Here is a 20948-nt window from a genome sequence, read left to right as displayed (position 1 = left end):
GCTGCCACAGAGCCACGCCTCCTCGTAACGGCCGCCCCGCCAAAGCCCCGCCCACCCGCGACCCAACGGCCCCGCCGAAGCCCCACCCCGCCGCCCAGGGTAGACCAATCGGCGGCAGCCAGCTCTGAAGCCACTTCCCCTGTGATCAGAGAGCCGAATGGGCCGCCCTCAGCTTCCACGAAGCCAGCGCCTCGTCGCTCTTTGGGCAATGGCTGGGTGAGGCGTTTCAGTGCATCGACTTTCTCTCTGACACACCCGCGCTTGACGCTCTATAATACGCAGCTCCGCCCACACTACGAGTCTGAACGTCGGTAAGCCCGTCCCCGCCCACACACTACCCACCACGCCCCCTCTCCCTACGCCTGCCCAATCGGTGTCACAGTTGCATGCTTAGGGGGCGGAGTCGAAGACGTATTATCTTTCCCCGCGAGGAAAATGGAACGTAGAACGCCATTGCATTAGGAACGGGCAGTTGCAATGTCTTTAAATGTCCATATTGGTTTGTTTCTGTTCTTATTATGTATTTTGTTTTTGTTTTGTATTTTTATGTCATGAAACGCCCTTCCTGTGATCTTTGGATGAATGGTGGTGTACAAATGTAACAATCGTGATGATGATGATAATGAGGATGATAATATAAACAGGTGTTTGGGAAGGAATAACCACTGGAGTTTACTGTACCTGAGCAAGTTGGGTATCTGAGCCCAAAGAATCAGTGGGTGCATATGCAACATCAGAAATAGAAATATTCATAAATCGGCAGGAAAACATTTCAAGCTACCAGGACGCTGCCTGAATTACATTTCATCAAATAAATTCAGCTTACGAGGGTCTGAATAGAGACAGGTTCTGCACCAATACAGATGTAACTCAGCTTTGTCAAGTTGAGCGCTGCTGCAATTGTAAATTGTATATATTACCAGTGCTTTTTTCTGGGGGGACGCATACCCCTGAACATTTTGTGAATCTAAGTTTTGCCTCATTGAAGGGCAGTATTTCAATACGAGTAGGCAAATGAGAGTACCCCTAAGCATTTTTAAAGAAAAAAAGCACTGTATATTACCTTACATATAACATTAGTTGCAAGAGGAATCTTAAGTGCACTTTCTGGCTTAAAATGAGTATTCCATTACTTGATGCAGAAGTGGGTAGCCTCAGCCCCTGGGGAGCAAATGCAACGCCCTCTGTCAGACCCTCATAATTCTCCTGAGGAGGCCACATTCCTCATTTGCCCTGGTTCATACTCTCAGGGTTTTTGGATGGCTGGAACACGTGCTTGAGTTTTGATCATGACTTTTGCTTATCTGGATGGAGGATAGAGAAGAGTGTGTTTAGAACCCAGCCTACTGTACAAAGGTAAGATTTCATTCTCACTTTTGACTCTGGACCCACCCACTATTGGCATGCGGTTGTTGACCAGAAGGAAATGCCTTTAGCTGAAAAGGGCTGTTCACCCCTGACAGAAAGCATTTTGATATTCTAGCACACCTGGGCATCCTAGAAAGGTTTCCAGAGACCAGCACCATCACTGACACCTGGCCTGGGCTTCCAACTGCAGGGCCTATTAGTGACTAGTTACTGATTCCCATAATTCCCAGGAGCAACATTAGGGCTGGACACTGTGAAAAATTACTAATATGCTAGCTTTCAGTCACCCTCAGATTGCTGCGGCTGCTACCAGCACTATATATGTCTGAGGGGATCCATATACAGGGGACAGCCCACCAGCAAACTTTGTGTACCAGGAGATCCCTTAAACCCGTTGACCAGACGTTTTTCAGCATTTCTTGGATAAACTTTTATCCTTAGCCTTATTAACTGTAATTATTTTTAATTAGAATAGCATAATTTGGTTTTAAAACTGGTAAGCCGATTTGAATTTTTAAAATTATATTCAAATTTATTAATTGCATTTTTAATTAAACATATGCATAATAGGTTTCAATTTCACTCAGAAGCTGCTGTTTTAATACAGAATATTTGTATGTAAAGCATATATTCTGCAAAAATAGAGATGCTATCATTCATCTTGTTCTGTGGTGGGAGTGCAGGCTGCTCTTATCATGTCCCAAGTTTTGAGGGAGTGAAGCCATGTTCAGGTGTTTGAAGAACAAATGAGGGGACTATATAGACCTTCTGTAGGAATGTGTACATTAGACTGCCACAGTGGATATTTTTATAGATTTCGAGCAGACTAGAAATCAGCAAATATTTGTTTAATCAAGGGAGATTTCAATTCCCTTAAGATATGCTGCCTAGTGGCCATTAGATGGCACCAATTTTCTGTGTTGGTAGGATAAACTACTAGAAGTAAGCCTTTCAACAGTTCCTTTTGGCTCCAAAAAGTAACATTGGATAATTTATGCTACCTAATAAAAGGCAGAGATCGTAGAGAAGATTGCCTAGCATGCTTAAAAGCAAATGAAAAGAAGTCTCTTCCTGTTTGAGGTTTTGGCCAAGAATTCTTCCAGTTCAAAAGCTGCAACCAACCATAGAAGCTCTTTGCAAAGACATACAGATCTGTATCCTAAATACTTCAACCCCCTCATAAATGTTCCTGCCCTTTGGAATATAGGCACAGTCCAGTTAATGTACTAACTCAGGTATTTTAATATTTGTATTACTTAGCTGCAGCCCTTTGAATCCTAATATGGTTTTGATACAACATGCCATTATATACCTTTTCATAAACCTTGCATAAAGTATCAACAATAACTGGCTGTAAAAACTATAGCAGATTTTTTCGCATACAGACTGTTAACAAGAATCTTGTTGTTTGTTAAAAGCAACACGGTTTGCAGGGCCGAAACTAGGCTTTCTGTCACCTGGGTCAAAGACCCATTTTGCCACCTTACCCCCCGCCAGATGCGTGTTTGCGTACATACATACATACAAACATAAACACATTTATTTGTAAAGGGCATAAAAAGTAGGCAATATATTATTTGAATACAAAGGAATCCTAAGAGGTGTTATGACTGTATCATCAAAGGAAAAATGAGCATCCCTTCCAGTAAAAGCAAATTGCATCAAAAATAGAACTTCCATGTTCAGCAAGTGTCTATCCGAGGTCAGGATTTTTTGAATTGGATTTATTTGGTCACAGGATCAATAAAATACTGCATTTCCATAATATCAGCCAAGACCCTCTGGTTCCTTAAAAAAAAAAAAATCCCCTTTGAGGCTTTTTGTCTTCCACCCTTCTTCTTGGTTCTGTGTAAACCCTTTCAATGAGTTCGGACGTGTAAATTTACTCCCGGAATAAGCTTCAACAAGATTCCTTTCAATTTTATTTTTGTTTGATTACTAATTTTAGGAAATGATAGTTTTGTAGCCATTTTAAGTTCCATGTAAGGTGAAGAAATGCTTTTTTTCTCTACACATTTTTCATCAAGCCATATAAACATATATATCCTTATTAAAATTTTATATTTCAGTTATTCCTATTTAAAATTTGCTTTCACAAAATATGAAAAATAATTTATTCTACTTAAATGAATAATGTTCCTCTGCTGTTAATGAATGCAGCATCCAGAAAGATATCATGGGGTACTCAGAAGAAAGCATTTCCCCCAAGAGTAAGTTCAAAGAGTGATTAATATTTCCAAGGCACTGGTTTTAAGGTTGAATTAATGCTTTCTACTTTAGAGTTCCCACTCTGTGTGGTTTTAATAAAGTATTAAAAAAGATAGGCAGGATATCCAAAATATCAGGATCTAACCTACATGCTGCATAGTTTCAAAGAAAGGCAAAGTGCAGTGAAATACACACGGACGGTATTGTAGTATATGTATTTTTCAGAAGGAGAATCTTCTGAGCCTCACATGATTAAGCAGAATTCCATGAAAACTTGTGCGTATTTGAGGGTTCCTTTTGTTTTTCGGAGTTTCTAATGGAACATATCCCCACAGCTTCTCATTACAAAGTAGGATGCTTAATTTTGTACTTCTCATATGCATCAAGTATTTCTTCAATGACACTGGAGTCATCCAGTGTGGTGATATCTCCCATATCGCTGACATTGCCTGTCACTATTTTCCGTAGCAACCTTCTCATTATTTTCCCTGAGCGAGTTTTAGGAAGGCGCTTCACTACCTGTTTGAGAAGGGGAAGAATTGTGTTATTGTGAGAGTGAACCACTATGGCAATAATATGTTAAATTAAACCAAACACATACAGCCTTCAGCCTCTGGCCTGGTTCCCCCATTACAAGAACTGCAAACGGAAAATGTTTAAGTGTTCTTTCGCAATTTGGAACAAACTGTGGTTTCCTACCATGTCCAAAAATGGCAAAACTAGTTTGTTCAATCAAGAAAGTTACTTGGAAGACACCTCAATCTGAAACTGTGGTTTGATCCAAGTATGTTTTAAGTATGGCTTGAAGATGCGACAGCTTTCCTGAATTTGGACATAACAAGAAACCAAGCAGCAAAAGGAAACTTTAAACTTCCTACCCTTGCACGCATAGAAGAAAGTAACGGGTCTGCTTAAGCCCAAGCCTGACGGCACATTCTTATAATAGGTTACCCTTTGCATCTGGACAGTGCCATTGTGATCTTTTAGCCATATTCTTGAAGTGGTAAATGTAAACATATGCAAAAAGACACCTCTGATACTACCTTTAAAAGAAAAGTGGTATATGTACAGAGGACAAAGAACAACGGTGGCACAAGTCAAGTAATAGGAACTTAGGCTTGGAAAAACAACAAGCGTCTAGTAATATGAAGCCATGGTTTACTACAAGGCTTAGTAATGCCATTTTATAAAAGGACTATAAGGGAATTAATCATGAAGTAAGTTTTGTGTACAGCAGTAGCACTACAACAGAGGACAATATATTTTGGAAGTAAAAGAAAGTCACCCCCCAGGTTCAAGGGTTATCAAGCTAATGCAGTGTTTGCTAAATCAAGAAATTGCTAAACAAAGGCAACTGCATTCAAAGAAACATGACTGGAGTTATTCCTCTTAAGTTATGGATTCCCAAGATGAAAAAAGCCTATGAAAAATGTAGATCAATTTTACTACCCAAGCACTTCTAGTCAATAATGGACAAACAGCTGTCCCCATTTCACCATTAAAGAAGGAAGTGGGAAACAGGTGAGTGCTGCTAAGTCCCTTTAACCAAACAAGGGGCAGGTACAAACTAGTCTGAGAGGAGTCTGGGAGATACATTTTCCTCCTCTAGAAATTGTCCCCAGTGCCATAAGGAAGGTCAGTAGATGCATGTTGACCCCCTGTAGCCTGACATTATTAAAGACAAATTCTGATCCTGAAGAACTTACCAGAACATGATCAGGCACAGCATACTTGGCTATCCTGGAGGCAACCATTGCCCTTAGCTCTTTGGTAACGGTTTCTGGATGTGCTTTCTCATCTTTGAGAACTATGAAAGCAAATGCAGCTGGAAGAAAGGAGCATAGTTCATTTACTATACATTAATCCACTCTCCACTCTTCCTTTTCACTACATAAGACAGCACATGTAGAGTAGCCCATTGCTGAGTACAATGAAGTGTGAAAGTCTTGCCTAAAGCAATGGCTGTAAGGATATTCTTTTCTAGTCAAGTTAAGAAATTATGCTAAAATTCCTGTTCTGATCAATGTAGTTTTTCTTCATTGTTTAAAAATGTTTAAAATTCAAGTACCATTCTTAGATACAGTTGTGAAAATATTATTGCAGTGCAGACTTACACATGTCTACTTAAAGGGGAGTCATATGAGTTAAATGGGATTTAATCCCAAGTAAGTGTGTATAGCATTGCAGCCTTAAAGACCAAAAGCTTTAATGCCAAATCATGCCACATTTTGAGTAATGAATCCTCAAAATACTAAGGTGTTCAAAGTTCTTATAGAATAATAGAACTAAGGAGTTGGAAGGGACCACAAGGGTTGTCTAGTCCAACCCCCTGCAATGCAGGAATCTTTTACCCAAAGTGGGCTCAAACCCATGACCCTGATATTAAGTGTCTCATGTTCTACATCGTGATGGGCAGGTAAGAAATCTTATAAATATATAAATACTGAATTATTCTACACGTGCTTCCTTATGTACAGAAAGAGAATCAAATATGAGAAATCAAAAGCACTACTCCTTGTGCAAGAATTCTTGGATCAAGGTATCATGAATTTGGTTTATAAGCTGACCCTGTTAAACTTCATATACAAATCCTGTTGCTAAATGTTTTAAGCAAAAGCATTTCAATTCAATGAAATACTATTAATCCGGCAGTATGTTTTAAAATTCTGATTCTGCACATCTTGTCAAACTGGTAACAGGGGCACCTGAAATAGAATCTATTCATTTTTTTTTCTATTAAACCATACCTTTCCTTACCTGACCCTATAAAAAGCAATCATTAAACATGAAATTAAGTATTTGAATAAAATCTTCAAAACATTTCATTTGCTTACCTTCCCCTTTGATATCATGCGGATAACTAATTACTGCTGTTTCAGGTACTGCAGGATGTTCATCCTTTAAAAAGACAAATAAAAAAATAAAGTTATGCTTCATAACTTCCTTTTACAAGTTGCATGAATAGATTCATGTATACATGTATGCATGTCACTTGGGCCTAGTTCTTCAAACTGCCACCAGCAGTTTCTGTAATGGAACGTTACTCCATGGAAAAAAGAAAAGAGGTTCCTACGCACTCAAATCTGGCAGATCAGTGAGACGGTTAGGCTAGAACACCACTTCACAATATATTGTTTTGTATATACAAGGGTATTTTCTTATATGTAGTCTGATGTGGTATTCCTGAGTTTACCCTCTAATCCATTTGAAAAGACTAGGCCTTGATCTCTCATCAGCCACTGACTCTTCACCAGATGTGTGAACCGTTTCCTTCTTAATAATTGTGTTTATGGTGATATCAGGTGGTCGACTGTCTGTGGTAACTAATCTGTAACCACATAAGCAAGTTATCTCTTAATGCCACAATGAAGATGTCAATGAATATCAATATGTGAGCATGCCCTAAAATGAAAATCTTGTGGAATAGTGTGATTCCCCGATGGTCAATTATGTTCCCACTGACTTAACTTAATTAGGGCCAACACTTTTCATTACCCTGGTAATTACCATAGCATCTTCAATCTCTGCAGTTCCAAGTCTGTGCCCACTGATGTTGAGGACATCATCCATTCGCCCCGTTATCTGGTAATAGCCTTCTTTAGTTCTATAAGCACCATCACCTGTAAAATAATAACCTGTAACAACAAACAAGCAGTGTCCGTTAATGCCTTTGATGGCAGCACTAAAATTCAACATCAGAATGGACACTTTCCATTAGTCCTTACAGAATAATTTGTATGTGTGAACATGATTCATAACTACTCATTGATAATATTTTTTTAAAATGGGAGGAAATAACCCATGCCATAGGTGACATTTTAGAAGTATGTACATAAAATAATGTATAAACAACACCAATTAGTAAATATGTTTCAGAACTTTTCATTTTTATCACTGTTGGTTTTACATATATACGCACATATGCTTAACTGGCTTGGATAATACAAGGTGCAATATCCAGCTTGTACAGAAATTGCTGGTACAAAATTGATTTTTCTTTCTTTTTTGAAGTGTTACATATGCCATACAGTACTGTCAAAAGAAAAGAGTCAGCAGCTTATGCAAAAATTACGGTGAACTACTTGACCAGTGTTTCCACTCTCACCTGGGTAAGCTTTGAAATAAGCTTCTACAAATCTCTGGTGGTCTCCATAGATGGTCCTTGCTATACCTGGCCAAGGCTGTGCTATGCAGAGAGCTCCAGAGACATCATTGCCTTCTAAAACATTTCCCTGAGAGTCCAAAAAAAGGAGCAACTGTCAATATAACAATTAAACAGAGATGTTGCAAAAGCTGAACTATTAACTGTATGTTTCATTAACATTTACAATTTAGGACATTAGCAGCATAAATGCTAGGACCAGCAAGAGAACCACAACCTTCTATCAAAGTCCTAGACTAGAGAGCATTGATACAGTCAGCAATTTCCTTAACAAAAGTAAAGTCCTATCTGGATAGCAGGTCTGACCTGAAAGAAAATAATAAATGATAAGCAATCCTTAACACCTGTCTAAGTTTCACAATCCTTTGCAGCAAACCATTTATCCAGGATTTTATTAATGTTTGAGATAGGTAGATAGGTAGGTAGGTAGATAGATATGAAACAATGATTTGGGAGTTTAGGAACAATACATATACCAAAAAGGCACTATGTCTTTGAATGTTCATTGATCATATTTTAACAAATCTCACCTTTTCATCCATCAATACTGGGGTAATCCCATAGAAAGGCCGCATTGCTATGGCAGGAATGATCTCAGCTCCTTTTTCTGAAGGCCGAGGAGCGATGCAAATGCCACCAGTTTCTGGAAGAAAAATGGTGGAAAGCAATTGAAATCCATGCATCCTCTGCTCTCCTGTAGGCTACAGCACAATGTAGCCCCAATAAAATCAATAGCAGGTTTATTATTCATTGCAATGGGAAGTGGATTGAACCCTTTAAAAATACGTAGAACAACCTTGCAAACAATTCCAATATATAACAAATAATTCCAATCCACACCATCCATGCCTTGCAGGGAGTCTTTTCATCTGAGAGGCAGAATATCTGAAGGTATAAGGTTTGACTGCCGCCCCAGTCTCAAACCTCTGAAGGCAAACTCACACACATAAATATAAGCATTATTATATAGTGGAGCCTGACTTACTTCTTTTCAGTTTCCCAAATTTCCAGTTACTGAAATCCCCATCAATAAAATTATCTCTGTTTATTTTGGGGGGGGGGGGGGACTCTCGCACTCAGGCAGGCAGACGGGAGAGAGAACACTGGAAGGTAAGAAATATAGCATTTCTAGATGCAACCCATCTGTCAGTGCTCAACTGACAGTAGAAAGGCTTCTAATCTAGTCTTCTCAGGCTGCCAGGAGAAACAAGCAATAATTGGTAGGGTGGCTCATGTAAAGGCATTACAAGAATGAACCCAAACTTCATTTTGTATTGCAAGTTGGTGAATTCCAACTAGACTAGACTCTGATGATGATAAGCAAGTATGGGTAAGGGCTCCTGAGAGGTTAACAAAAGCCCATGGATAGGCAATGGATCTATTTATGACACATATATATATTGTGCTTTTCTCCCATGATAAAACTCCAGGCAGCATACATGGGGCTCCCAGGCACTGACCAGAACTTTAGCTTCAACTAAACTGCTGTGCCATGTGTCTTCAGACCATGCTTCGTACATAGATGCCATTTCCCACAGGATCCCCATCAATCTGGACTCCCAAGGGTGGGTATACTACACCAGAAGTCCAGCATTATCAAGAGCCACAGAAATGATTATTCTCCCGGACATAAAATTTTCCTTCGCAAGCTCCTTTTTAACAAACTCAATTTTGTCTCTGTCCCTAGCCACGCAATGGTTAAGAGCAAAGATGGGCACCTGCAGAACTGGGTTAAAATTTAGATTTCTAGACTACATTATATGGACTGCCAAACCATCCACAATGGAAAAAGATGGATGCTGCTGGGTGGGGGAGACAACCACATCTTAAAGGAGGGGCAAGCAACTATAGACTCCCATACGATCTTGGACTACAGTTCCTATTATCCCTGACAACTGGCTATGCTGGTGCCAATGGGACTATAGTCACTTCATGAAACCACACTAAAGCATCTATAGTGGCATCTTTGGGGACAAGTTCTTAACATGTTGCAGTGACTAGTATAGGGAAGGTATCAGTTCCTGTGCAAAAATACAGGGACGCGGCTTGTTTTATTTCTCTCCCCAACATGAAGCTGCCAAGAAAATTGTATTCAACCCAATTTCATACACTTAGCAAGTAATTTCAACAGCAGTGATAGAAGTGCAAGGATATTATGGAATGTGCTTCCTTGTGCTGTTTTCACAGCACTTCAAATGGTTTGCTTGAAAAGCGGTTTATGAGACTAAAATACTATTATTATATAGGATTAGATTCTCCCACCCATTATGGGCATTCTGCGATTATTTTCAATTCAGGACTGAGCCTCTTAATCATTCTTTCCTCATTTCTCTCAGGATAAATGTTAAATCAGATCAGAGATTTCAACCTTAATCAGATCTTTTATAGCCTAACACTAACAGATACACAAAAAGAAGCAAAAGTAATAAAACCGCCGGAATATTAGGCCCTACAAATAGAGAAAGCCATATCCAACAGTTGTATTCAATTCCTTTGATAACTTTGATTTACTGCAAATGAAGAGCTACTGGTAAATGTGTAATTTTTGCTATTCCTATCTAGGGATTTTGTCTCCTGATTGGAAAAGGAGAGGGTAGGGCTGTCCTAGTTGGCACAAAACAGCAATCCTTCATCTCCCTACCCCACCCCCTATTTATGGAGATCAGGGCTCAAACATGGCTTATATGCTAACAGGGAAATTATTTGGGATGTCTCAAAGGTAATGGATGTTTGCCCTAATTACAAATCACTGCAAAATACATTAAAGCTATTGTTACTATTTATCGTGCATATAGCACTTTTAAGGCATTAGTCCCTTTATCCTGTTTGTCCTCTTAACTAGGGAAACAGAACACTCTTCTCCTTTTATAAGAAAGGAAACAGAAATAAACTCACATGTAAAATAATCACAAGCACATCAACACTCAACAGGGAAGGAGTATGAAGTGTATAGTACTGACTTCCAAGACTTAAGTTTCAACTTGAGAATTGTTCCCATATAGTTATCATTATTTTCTCTCAAACGTAAGTGCTGCATTGGTATGCATCTTAAACAACAGTTAATGGTTCTTGCTTTAGTTTTTTTTTATTGGATTTGGGTACTAGGTGCTATTGGTTTGTTGGTTATCTTAAAAAGGTGCTTCAAAGAAAATTATATCACAATGCTTCTCAATGACTACATTTTATTGTGTTAATGTAATTATTTTAGAACCGCTCTGGGATCTTGATGGATGAAAGTCAGTTTAGAAATTGGCAGAACAGTAAAACTAGAAAGAGAACTGTGCAAGAGACATAGTGAATAGGGAAAAGGTTGAGCACCCCTTACCCAAGCCCACTGCTTCTCAACTAAAAACAGCAACAACTTTCTGAAACTAGTGTCAGGCCTAAGGCACATGCATGTATGTGGTATGTGTAGTTAAACCCTAAATTTCACATTCACCTAAAAAAAACCCCATAGACAAGCCACTAAATTCTTAGCCGCCTATCTGAAAAGGGAGATAATAATTCCTACATTACAGGCTATTAAGATTAATAATACAATGTACCCAAAATGCTTTGAATACTTGAAATTTGCTAGATTCATTAACCACAGTAGTATCTGAATATTCAAGCTGCATTTAGCACCACGCCATAGTCCATGCATCCTTTTGGCGTCGTGACAAACTTTTGTTTAGAATACTATATAACCTCAAAAGTCTTGTCAAAGCACCTTACAAAAAACTCTCAGAATAAAAATCAAATCCTAATATGGTGTCAGAAATGTCTCTATGGTGAAAGGATTATGACCGTTTTCCCCACATCCTTGGTGTCAGTTTTTGGTTTCTGTCTGCTAGACTGCAGAGCCTGTTCGGGGCTTCTGAGGCAAGGGGGTGGAGCTGAGCAGCTGGATCTTGCTCAGCCCACAATGCAGGCAAGTCTGCATTGTTTAATGTTCTGGAGCTTGCTGTTCCATGCTTAGATATTTCTGTGCTAACCTTGAATTAAATGCTGGTATTATTATGAGGCTTGGGACTAGATTACCTGAAGGGCAACTTCTTCCCACACAAGCCTGCTCAGCTGCTAAACTCTTACTACCTGAGGCTCAGGGACACTTGTGCAGGTTCCCCTGCCTTCATAGGTGAAGTAGATGGTTACCCGGAAAGGGCTATAGCTCTGGAATGTTGCCCCAGGGAAGCTCCCCTAGAACTGGCTGCTGTCTTTCTAGCATCAAATGATTTTTATTCTTATTTTACCAGACTTTTCAGATTCAATTTTGTGTAAGTCTCCAAAATAAATGGGGAAGAAACACAGTTAATCACTGGAGCACATGCTTTGCATACTGAAAATTATTGGCCTCTCCAGTTAAACATAGCAGGTGATTAGAAAGACTTCTGCCCAAGACTCTTGGCAGACACTCTCAGACACAATAGAAAATACTGGGTGAGATGGACAAACAATCTGACCTCCTATAAGGCAAGCTACCTCTGGTTTGAGGGCTAAAGGTTCATTGAACACTGGATCTGAAAATTATGCTACGGTGTAGAGCTTGATCAAACTTTGCAAATATATTAACACAAGATGTGCACAATGAGCTCCCTGTTACACACACACACACACACACACACACACACACACTCATAATCTCCCTCTCACTTATCCACTCATCCAAATGCTTTCAAATGGATTCGTAAAGCCTGATTTGTTAATCTTTATGCCTGTTCAAGTTGATTATCTTGTGGCATACTGCTGCTTCAGAGAGCTATGTTCCAGAGCGGATAAACAGCAATTAATGAGCTATTTTTAAATTGATTGTGAGATGTGCAATTGAGCTAACACGATGGCAAATCAACTCACATTCTATATCCTCATAAACACTCCATGCGAATTATTCTTACCACTACCATTTCTATCCAAAGGAAATAATAAATCCTCTCACAGGAATGTGTGCATTTGTTTTTGCATTGGGTATAAAGCTTTTGAGAGATTAAGGTTTCTGCTTCTGAGCATCAGCAATAATGGAAAAAATCATTCTATTTTCAAATAAATATTTAAACTAGATAGACTAACTTCAGGGGTGTTCTCACGAAACAGCTCAGGGGATCCGAACCCTAGGCTCTTTTGTAATGAGAGTTTATAATTTAGAGATATTCCCTTAGTATTAAGAAGTCAGTAGTTTGAAGACTTGCACCAAGGTCAGATGCCCCAGGCAGTTCCAAAGGCCTAGAGGTTGTTGCACAAGCCATTTCTTGTTCCTCTAGCCTGATAAGATGGCTTTAAACAGGATGCTAGCAGCTACCCAATAAACACACAATGCTCTGTGTGTACGTGTGTGAAGGGGGAGGGGTAGAAAGATTTTTAAAACTGTCATTTATTTTTACCTGTTTGCCACCAAGTGTCCACAAGAGAACAGCGTCCCTCTCCTACCACATTGTAGAACCACTGCCAAGCTTCATGGTTTATGGGTTCTCCCACTAAAATCCAAAATAGTAAAAGGAAGAATTGCGAGTTCTGCCAAAAGTATTTTATATTTGGTAACTGATCAACAATCATATTAAGAATGACTGAAGGAACTGGATATGTTTAGCAAAAAGAAGAACTGGTAGAGAAACATGCTAAAAATGTTCAGAATTGGTTGTCCTTTCTACTAAAAATAGGACATAAAGCAACAGGATGAAATTAAAAAGAAAGGTTTTGTAAACCTTTAAGTTACAAACGCGAATTAAAAATCAGAAAACTTTGGAAGTTTTGAAAATGAAATGTGTGTATTTGCATCTACTGCAGATACTATAAAGAGTAAGGGGGTTGGGTGTCATGAACCAAATTTCCCAGGTTGTTTCTCCACAGCCACAAGCACTTGGGTGCACAAGACCAAGAACGGCAACAATCAAAAATGTTCTTCAGATATTTGCAAAAGAGGCAGCTCACATCATCTTGTCAGTTAGATTACTACTGTTGAGGTATGAGAGTGGCCAGCCCTTGCAAATACAGCAGCCTATGAATTTGTGCTTTGTCTGATTAATAAAGTATAATTTATTGGCTGGTGCACTCAGTGCTCAAATTGGAGCTTCTACAGCACTCTTGCCATACCATTTCAAGGTTAGTCCACTCACAGCTCCAATGCGAGTGTGACACAGGACTAAACTGGCTGTGTAAGTAGTCTTCTTCCTTATCATCTCCAGGATCCATCTTTAATCCCAAATGTTGAGATGGATCCCAACTTCAATCATTGAGTGCATATTTCTACTTTTTCTCTAAGCTGCGAACAGGGACAGCAAAGCCTCCTGCAATTTTAATAGTTGCAGAGATTCAAGGATGTTTCAGCTTGTCATGCCAGAGTGAGAAAAGCTTTACCTACTGAAAGCATCTCTAACCACTCAATTATTGGACTCTTGGGTGCTAGAAGTACTTTTGGCAGGTAAATTAGAAATAATTAGTGGGGCACAAGTCCTTGTGTTCCTTTGCCATCTGGTTATTATTTATCTCTCCCCTTTTTTTAGAAGATAAAGCTTCCACTGGTGCAATCCAGCTAAGGTTAGAGTGTGATCCACATATGGATCCTGACCTCCCAGTTGAAGAGTAATGTGACATTTTCCACTGTCAACAAAATTTGCACTGTACTCTTCATACTCTCAGATATTTCTAAGATTTAATTCATAAATCTCTGACAGAATAAGAAGCTTCTCTCTCTCAAAATTATTACAGGACTGGGAAAATCTGCTTCCATAGAAATCAGCAGTACTGACTTCAAACGGAACAAAGCCTTAAATTGTGCATTCTCACCTGATCCAAGTGTAGTTAGGGAAGATCTGTCATACTGCTTTACAAATTCATCTCCATGCTTCAGCAGCAATCGCAATGCAGTGGGAGCACAATAAAATTGATTAATTTTTAACCTTTCAACAGTTTCCCAGTAGCGACCTGCAAAATTCCAAATGGTCATCGTAATTTTTTCTGTGAACTCCATAAGCACTTTGTTGTTGTTGTTTAGTCGTTTAGTCGTGTCCGACTCTTTGTGACCCCATGGACCAGAGCACGCCAGGCACTCCTATCTTCCCATAAGCACTACATGCTCTTTTATTATTTCCGTCATAGTAGCCATCCTCTTGTCGCAGAGGCCTGGGTCGTAGCTTATCTCTTCCTGTCGTCAACTACGCTAACAGTGATGGAGGCAAGAGGGGCGGGGCGAAATCCAACAGAAACTACAATCGAAAGGCACTTAGAAACGGCTTAAAATACTGGCGGCCTGGAGTGAGCGACAACAGACGACGGGGAAGGAAATGGACATGTTCACCGGCTCGCAGGCCTGGTCAGTCAGCAAGGCGTGCTGGGTCAGGGTCAGGCCCCGGGGCGCGTGGGGCTCTTTGCATGTCCGGCCCTGTGCTCAGCCTTCTTCCACTGCGTGGCTGGGAGGCCAGCTCCCCTCGGCTGAGCGGCAGTGCGTGGTCCCAGGCGCCCCGGGCAGCGCTAGGGGGGCCTGGTGTGGGGCCTCCCCCCTGCCAGCACCTGCAGGGGGGGTGTCAGAAGAAGGGGCAGCAGCAGGCTCAGGGAGCCTACCTGTGTGGAAGCCCAGAGCAGGGGTCCCGCTGAAACAGCGGCGTGGAGAGAGGTATGTGGGGACCCCCTTGTACGGGGAGACTGGAGCGAAAAGCAGAGGGACCCCTCCAAATTGGGGAGGGCAGTCGAGGTGAAGCGGGCTCCTTCAGCAAAGAAGCGGGCGCTTGGGGGGAGAAGCAGGGGGCCTTCCTGCTGCTGCTGGCACGGGCGGCAAGGGTCCCCCCCCATCAGAAACCAAGATGCACAAACAAGAATAAGTGTGGCTTATTCAGGGGGCCGGAGCAGCGCCCCATTTGCAGTGGGTCCCTCCAGCCTCTACAGAAGACCCCCTTCTGGCCCTGTGAGTCAGGCCCCTGCCCCAGCCTCAGCCAATGGGTGTGACTGGCGACCCTCAGGTCTTGCTCCTATTGGCTCTTTTGCCAATAGGACATGTTTGTGCTGCTAATATTGGCCCCATCCCACTGCCAGACCCAATTGGGGACTGCTTGGCCTCCTGCCCCCCCCAAAGCAGGTATATTCTCTGAGCAATCCTTACAACAGCCCTGTTGGGTGGGACAGTTTGACGACAGACCCATTCTGCAGGTGGAGACAGGGGCATTAAAGGACTGGGCAGCCTTTGCTGGAGGTGAGATGCAGTCTCCATCTCTCCTGGCCTCTGCTCCTCCCCCCTGCATTGGTGCCTGGGCGTGGGGGGGGGTCCTGTTCCTCAGATCTTGGGATGGGTGCCTGGCCTTCCCAACCCCTCCTGTCTCCAAGGGAGGGAGGGGGCTCCCTGGACCCCTTGCCTTGGGGGCAAGCTGTGCCTCCAGAGGGCTTTTCCTGGAAGATGCACAGGCCAGCCAACCTCCCTGCTCCTTCTGGGCCCCATCTATCCACACGGATCTTGGCCAGAGGAAACTGATGGGAGAGGTGTCCTTGCCTGCTGGGGAGCTTGGGGGGGGCTCTCGGGTGGGTCTCCCACTACATGCTCAGTATAATTCGAGTACAATGAGAATACATACATTGTAATATGGGCACAAAGCACCAATATTTTTATAGACTTTCTGCCTGTCACACTAGCCCATCATTGTGCTTTGTGTTGTTGAGCTGATACCACTATTAGTATACCCCACCCAAAACACTTTGTACAGGCTCATGTTTAAGGCTGGAACAGTTAAGTCCACTGATCTATACTAAAATCAACATCTACCTTTTAAATCGAGCCAAAACAGATCATTTGAGATACCATTTGTACTCCTTAAACACATAGCAAGATTGTGACTGGCAGGTGAATGTGGACAATCTCTTCTTAACAATTAAGACCAAACCTTATCATACATCCATTGGTCTGCAGTCCTTATGCTACAGATTCACCAAATATATGCGGTGGAAGGTTGGCAGCTGCTACATCACCTCTGAAAATTTTCATTTCTAATATCTTAATACAAGTACATCAGTAGAAGGTTACTAAGATATAGAAGTCAATATAAATTAATTTTACTTCTGACACTCCCTCCCTATCAGCCTCCAGGTTCTCACCCAGGGTCCAAACAAACTTTTAGCTCACCCACAAAAGTCTCACACCAAGAAGAATGCCTGGAAACAGCAGACATCACCCTAGTCTCTCACTCTAGACCTGCTTTTTATGGCCAGGCCCAAGGTGGAAGGTGCTTCCACAAGCTGCCATAGCTGTGTCCCATTCAGCTGCATTCTCCACACCCAGTTCCAGGTACAGCAGGTTTGTACCTGCTCTATGTTGCTATGATGCTCAGTTTCAGATTATGTGTGAACCAACACTCCTGGTTTCTTTTTTTCAAATCACTAACAGCAAGACAACTCCACCTGTGGTTTGTTTGGAGAGAAACCAACCACAAGTGCCAAGTCACATGTAATGCTAAGCCATACTTTATGGTATGTTTCTCCCAGAGGCATGCAGGGTGGAGCAAAGTGGGGGCAACTGAGCAGCATGCACCAGTGCATTGTTCTTGCATGGTAATCTGTGGTTTACCATCATGTACATACCAAGCAGTGTCTACACTGTAGCTCTCTGGGGATTATAGACAGGAATCTTTTCCCAGCCCTAGACGGAGATGCCAGAGTTTGAAACTGGGAGTTGTTACATGAACAGCCCTTCTCTATGCCCAGGAGTTAAACTTTTAAGTTTTTACTTAAGGCACCTGGATTAGGATAGACTGGAGTGCTTTCAAACAGAACTGTGGTGCTTCCATTGCAGAGTGGTCCATACACAACATAGCTGTGTCCCGTGATCCAACCAATATCAGCCATACAACCAAAAATGTCATCTTGCTTGTAGTCAAACACATGCTACAAAGATGAACAGTAAAGCAGGTTAGAGTTTACATGCTTAATAATTAAGTAATTAATTAAACTCTCCAGCATTCTTCAGCAGTTATTTACCATATGGTACACCTCAAGTGGTGAAACAGGTGTACAGCCACTTAGCCCTTCACACTCATGGTTTCATGTGATGGCCAAGGGCAGATCCACACCATACATTTAAGCACATGCCTTCCCACAAGGAATCATGGGAACTGCATTTTGTTAAGGGTGCTGGGAACTGTAGCTTTGCAAGAGGAGAGCTACAGTTCCCAGGATTCTTTGAGGAAATATGATTTATTTTGCTCCATCAAACCATTGTCAGCACGCCAAGAAGAAACATTGCTGGGAGTGAAACAAACCATGATTCCCAATTCATATGTAAGCCAGAGATCATGGGTTGATTTGTCCCAGTGTGAGCAGGGAGGAGCAAAATGACCAAGGTAGCAGAAGAAAGGAGGGCATTGACTACTAACTAGGAAGTTGCTTTTAGGGAAACTCTAAGCCAGGCATCGGCAAACTTCAGCCCTCCAATGTTTGGAACTACAATTCCCATCATCCCTGACCACTGGTCCTGTTAGGTAGAGATGATGGGAATTGCAGTCCCAAACATCTGGAGGGCCGGAGTTTGCCTATGCCTGCTCTATGCACTGTTCTTAAGCCCTTTTCAGCAGAACCTCTCCATTCACCCAGGCTTTTTAATTGATGTAGTCTGCGCCTCTCAGTTTTAACATTTTGGAGTGCAATGAGTTTTGATTTCTGTTGTGTTTATGTAGCTTTTCATTTTGCATGTTATTTTGTTTATTGCCTGTTTTCACTCATTTATTCTTAAGCCACCCAAAGAAATCTATTTTTTGTAGCAGAATACAAATGCTGTAAATAAGTGAATGAAATCTCTGGTAAGTGGCATTGCCCAATAGAATGTATAACCAGAATTATGGAGGGAATAAAATACTTTTCAATACTGAAGCTGAATAAATTATTTAGACATTTTAGGGCTAAAATGTCAACTTTTGGTGTGCATATACTTTAAGTAGCAAAAGGAATCAGAGAAATTTTTACCAGGCACCATTTCCAAAAACCATCAGTACATCTCCCCACACACAAACAAATTTATTTTTACTATCTGTTCTCCACAATTATTACTGATATAGTAAAACAACAAGTGTTATTTTCCAAGAGATATGATTTCTGGTGTACCTTGTGCGTTAAGGCAGCATAAAGGAGATAGCCAGCTTGGGTGTGAACAATCCCTTTAGGTTTTCCTGTGCTCCCTGAGGTATAAAGCATAAAGAGCATATCTTCACTGTCCATTATTTCAGGGGAACAAACTGGCACCTCCTTAGCCATCTCCTAAATAAAGAAAAGAAAGAGGAAGTATATTATTATTATTATTATTATTATTATTATTATTATTATTATTATCACCAACAACATCATCATACCCCACCCATCTGATTGGTGGCTTACAGCACATATTTAAACATAAAAACATCCCAAAAAGTGCCATTTCATAAAAACTGAAGCACTGTTCTGGATTCATAGAGTTGTGGTTTTGTTTATTTAAACATTTTCATGTTTCTGTGCAGAAACAGTGGCCCAAAGTCTATTGTGCTGCACTCTACTGACAGCTGCCATTTCCAGTAAACTCCAGGCACACCTTGGGTATGGATACGGTATTGTCCAGAGGCTGTGTACCAACTAATTAGCTACTGGGTAACTCAGCCAGGAGCCACAAGTCCATTGCACTGTTCTTCACTGGGAGCTATTACAACTGAGACCATCCATCCTCTTTTGTTTCAGTTATCTTGGAAGAAGCAAGAACTTGGGGAAACAGTGGAAGTTCTTTACTGCTGTTTTGAGGGCAGTTTTGACCTGAACGAGAGTGAATCAACTGAAGTTTAATCCAGACAAGACAAGTACTGCTAAATGGAAGATATGCTGATCTGGATATATGTGCGCAACCTGTATTGATGGGGTTGCATGTCTCCTGAAACAGTAAGTTTGCTGGTTGAGAGTTCTCTTAGATGCTCAGGTGCAGGCACTGACCAGGAACGCCTTACCATCTTCATTTGGTAAGTCAGCAGTGTCCTTACCAGGTGAAATCAGACCTGACCTCTGTTATACATACCTTTGTCACTGCCTAGTTGGAGACCTACAATGTGCTCTACACAGGGCTGTCCATGAAGACAGTCCAGAAACAGTTGGTTCAAAACGTAGCCACTAGGTCTTTTGCTAAGACCAGGAGATTTATACATATTGCTCAATCCTTGACCAACTTTCCTCGTTTGAAATCCGTTCAGACTCAATTGTGGTTGCTGCCATTGGTCTTTGAAACGTCTTGGGACAATGATACAGAACCACATCCTCCTGAATGAACCTGCTCAAGAATAGTGTTTCATTCTGGAGAGGCTCCTCCATGCTCCCACTTGCCATCTGAGGTGCAGAGGTGGCACAAAAAGAGTACCTTTTCAGTTGTGGTCCCCCCACCCAAGGGAGTAGATACTCCATCTCTCCCCACCTTTTGATGACTGTTTTATTCCAACATGTTTTTTTAATTAACACACCTCCTCGTTCATAATATTTTACATTGCTACTATTTATTTATTTATTTATTTATTATTTTGCTTGCAATTTTTCATGATCCAAGATTGAACACAGACTCACCTAAGTCTTCCTGCTACACAGTTTTAAAAATCATTTTGGGAGAATAAATATATGAACACCTTGTCTTAAAAGTAATTCTGAAGTAAAAGATTTCTTAATCCAAAAATGTGTCTAATTTTCAAAAACAAACAGCTTCAGAAAATAATGGGGATTGGGGGGGGAAAGATGGGTTCCCCCCCCCAAATTTCCCCAGTTTTTCTGGACTCTCATCTCTAGATATGAAGCTGCAATCCAAGGATGCACTAACTTGACAATTCCAAGTTTCAGCCTGGCCTTTGATTCATTATAAAACTAGGCTCATCAACATTAATTTGTCCTAGACAAAACACCAGCATATAACCTGCTGTGATAAAATATTATTGCACCCTATAGAAATACCTGATTTAAAAGAAGTACCATGAACATCATGAACATACTTCTTCAAGGAGAATATCACGACTGCCCATGTGGATTTTGTTGGTAGTTCTCTGAGTCACAAAGACACACTTGACACTTGGACAATTCTTTACAGCTTCATCCACAGTCTTCTTCAGTTCTATGACACGTCCGCCCCTGACTCCCTGGTTAGAGGTGATGACTGCTTTGCATTCAGCTAACAAGAAAAATCATTTGTGGACTTAGCAGTTTGTTTTCCTCCATTATTGTTCCGAGTAATATTGTAACCAAGACATTATATACTGTATAGTATAGCAGA

At 41.0% G+C, this 20948-nt stretch overlaps 1 protein-coding gene and 1 long non-coding RNA gene across 6 annotated transcripts in view; one reads left to right on the top strand and one right to left on the bottom strand.

Moving 5' to 3' along the window:
* The first annotated feature begins 125 nt into the window (after positions 1-125).
* On the top strand, positions 126-20706 carry LOC128411329 (uncharacterized). Its single transcript, XR_008329763.1, has 3 exons — positions 126-311; positions 19391-19585; positions 20627-20706. It is a non-coding gene; the product is annotated as an uncharacterized LOC128411329 (long non-coding RNA).
* Positions 1080-20948, bottom strand: part of ACSS1 (acyl-CoA synthetase short chain family member 1) — a 33846-nt gene continuing 13977 nt past the window's right edge. For 4 of the 5 annotated variants that reach the window (XM_053383550.1, XM_053383552.1, XM_053383554.1 and 1 more), the window contains 11 exons: positions 20671-20846; positions 18788-18940; positions 17428-17575; positions 14498-14635; positions 13096-13188; positions 8269-8381; positions 7682-7808; positions 7084-7211; positions 6411-6474; positions 5283-5401; positions 2891-4095 (listed from right to left, as the gene is read on the bottom strand). In XM_053383550.1, coding sequence (XP_053239525.1) covers positions 3919-4095; positions 5283-5401; positions 6411-6474; positions 7084-7211; positions 7682-7808; positions 8269-8381; positions 13096-13188; positions 14498-14635; positions 17428-17575; positions 18788-18940; positions 20671-20846 — 1436 coding nt within the window. In that variant the 3' untranslated portion in view covers positions 2891-3918. Of the gene's footprint in view, positions 1305-2890; positions 4096-5282; positions 5402-6410; positions 6475-7083; positions 7212-7681; positions 7809-8268; positions 8382-13095; positions 13189-14497; positions 14636-17427; positions 17576-18787; positions 18941-20670; positions 20847-20948 lie in introns of those variants that run through there. The other variant, XR_008329760.1, reaches the window with a different exon arrangement.

Source organism: Podarcis raffonei, chromosome 3 (assembly GCF_027172205.1).
Source record: "Podarcis raffonei isolate rPodRaf1 chromosome 3, rPodRaf1.pri, whole genome shotgun sequence".
In the NCBI taxonomy this organism is placed as follows: Eukaryota; Metazoa; Chordata; class Lepidosauria; order Squamata; family Lacertidae; genus Podarcis; species Podarcis raffonei.
Note: the sequence above shows the minus strand (reverse complement) of the source record. Positions and strands in the feature narration are given on the sequence as shown.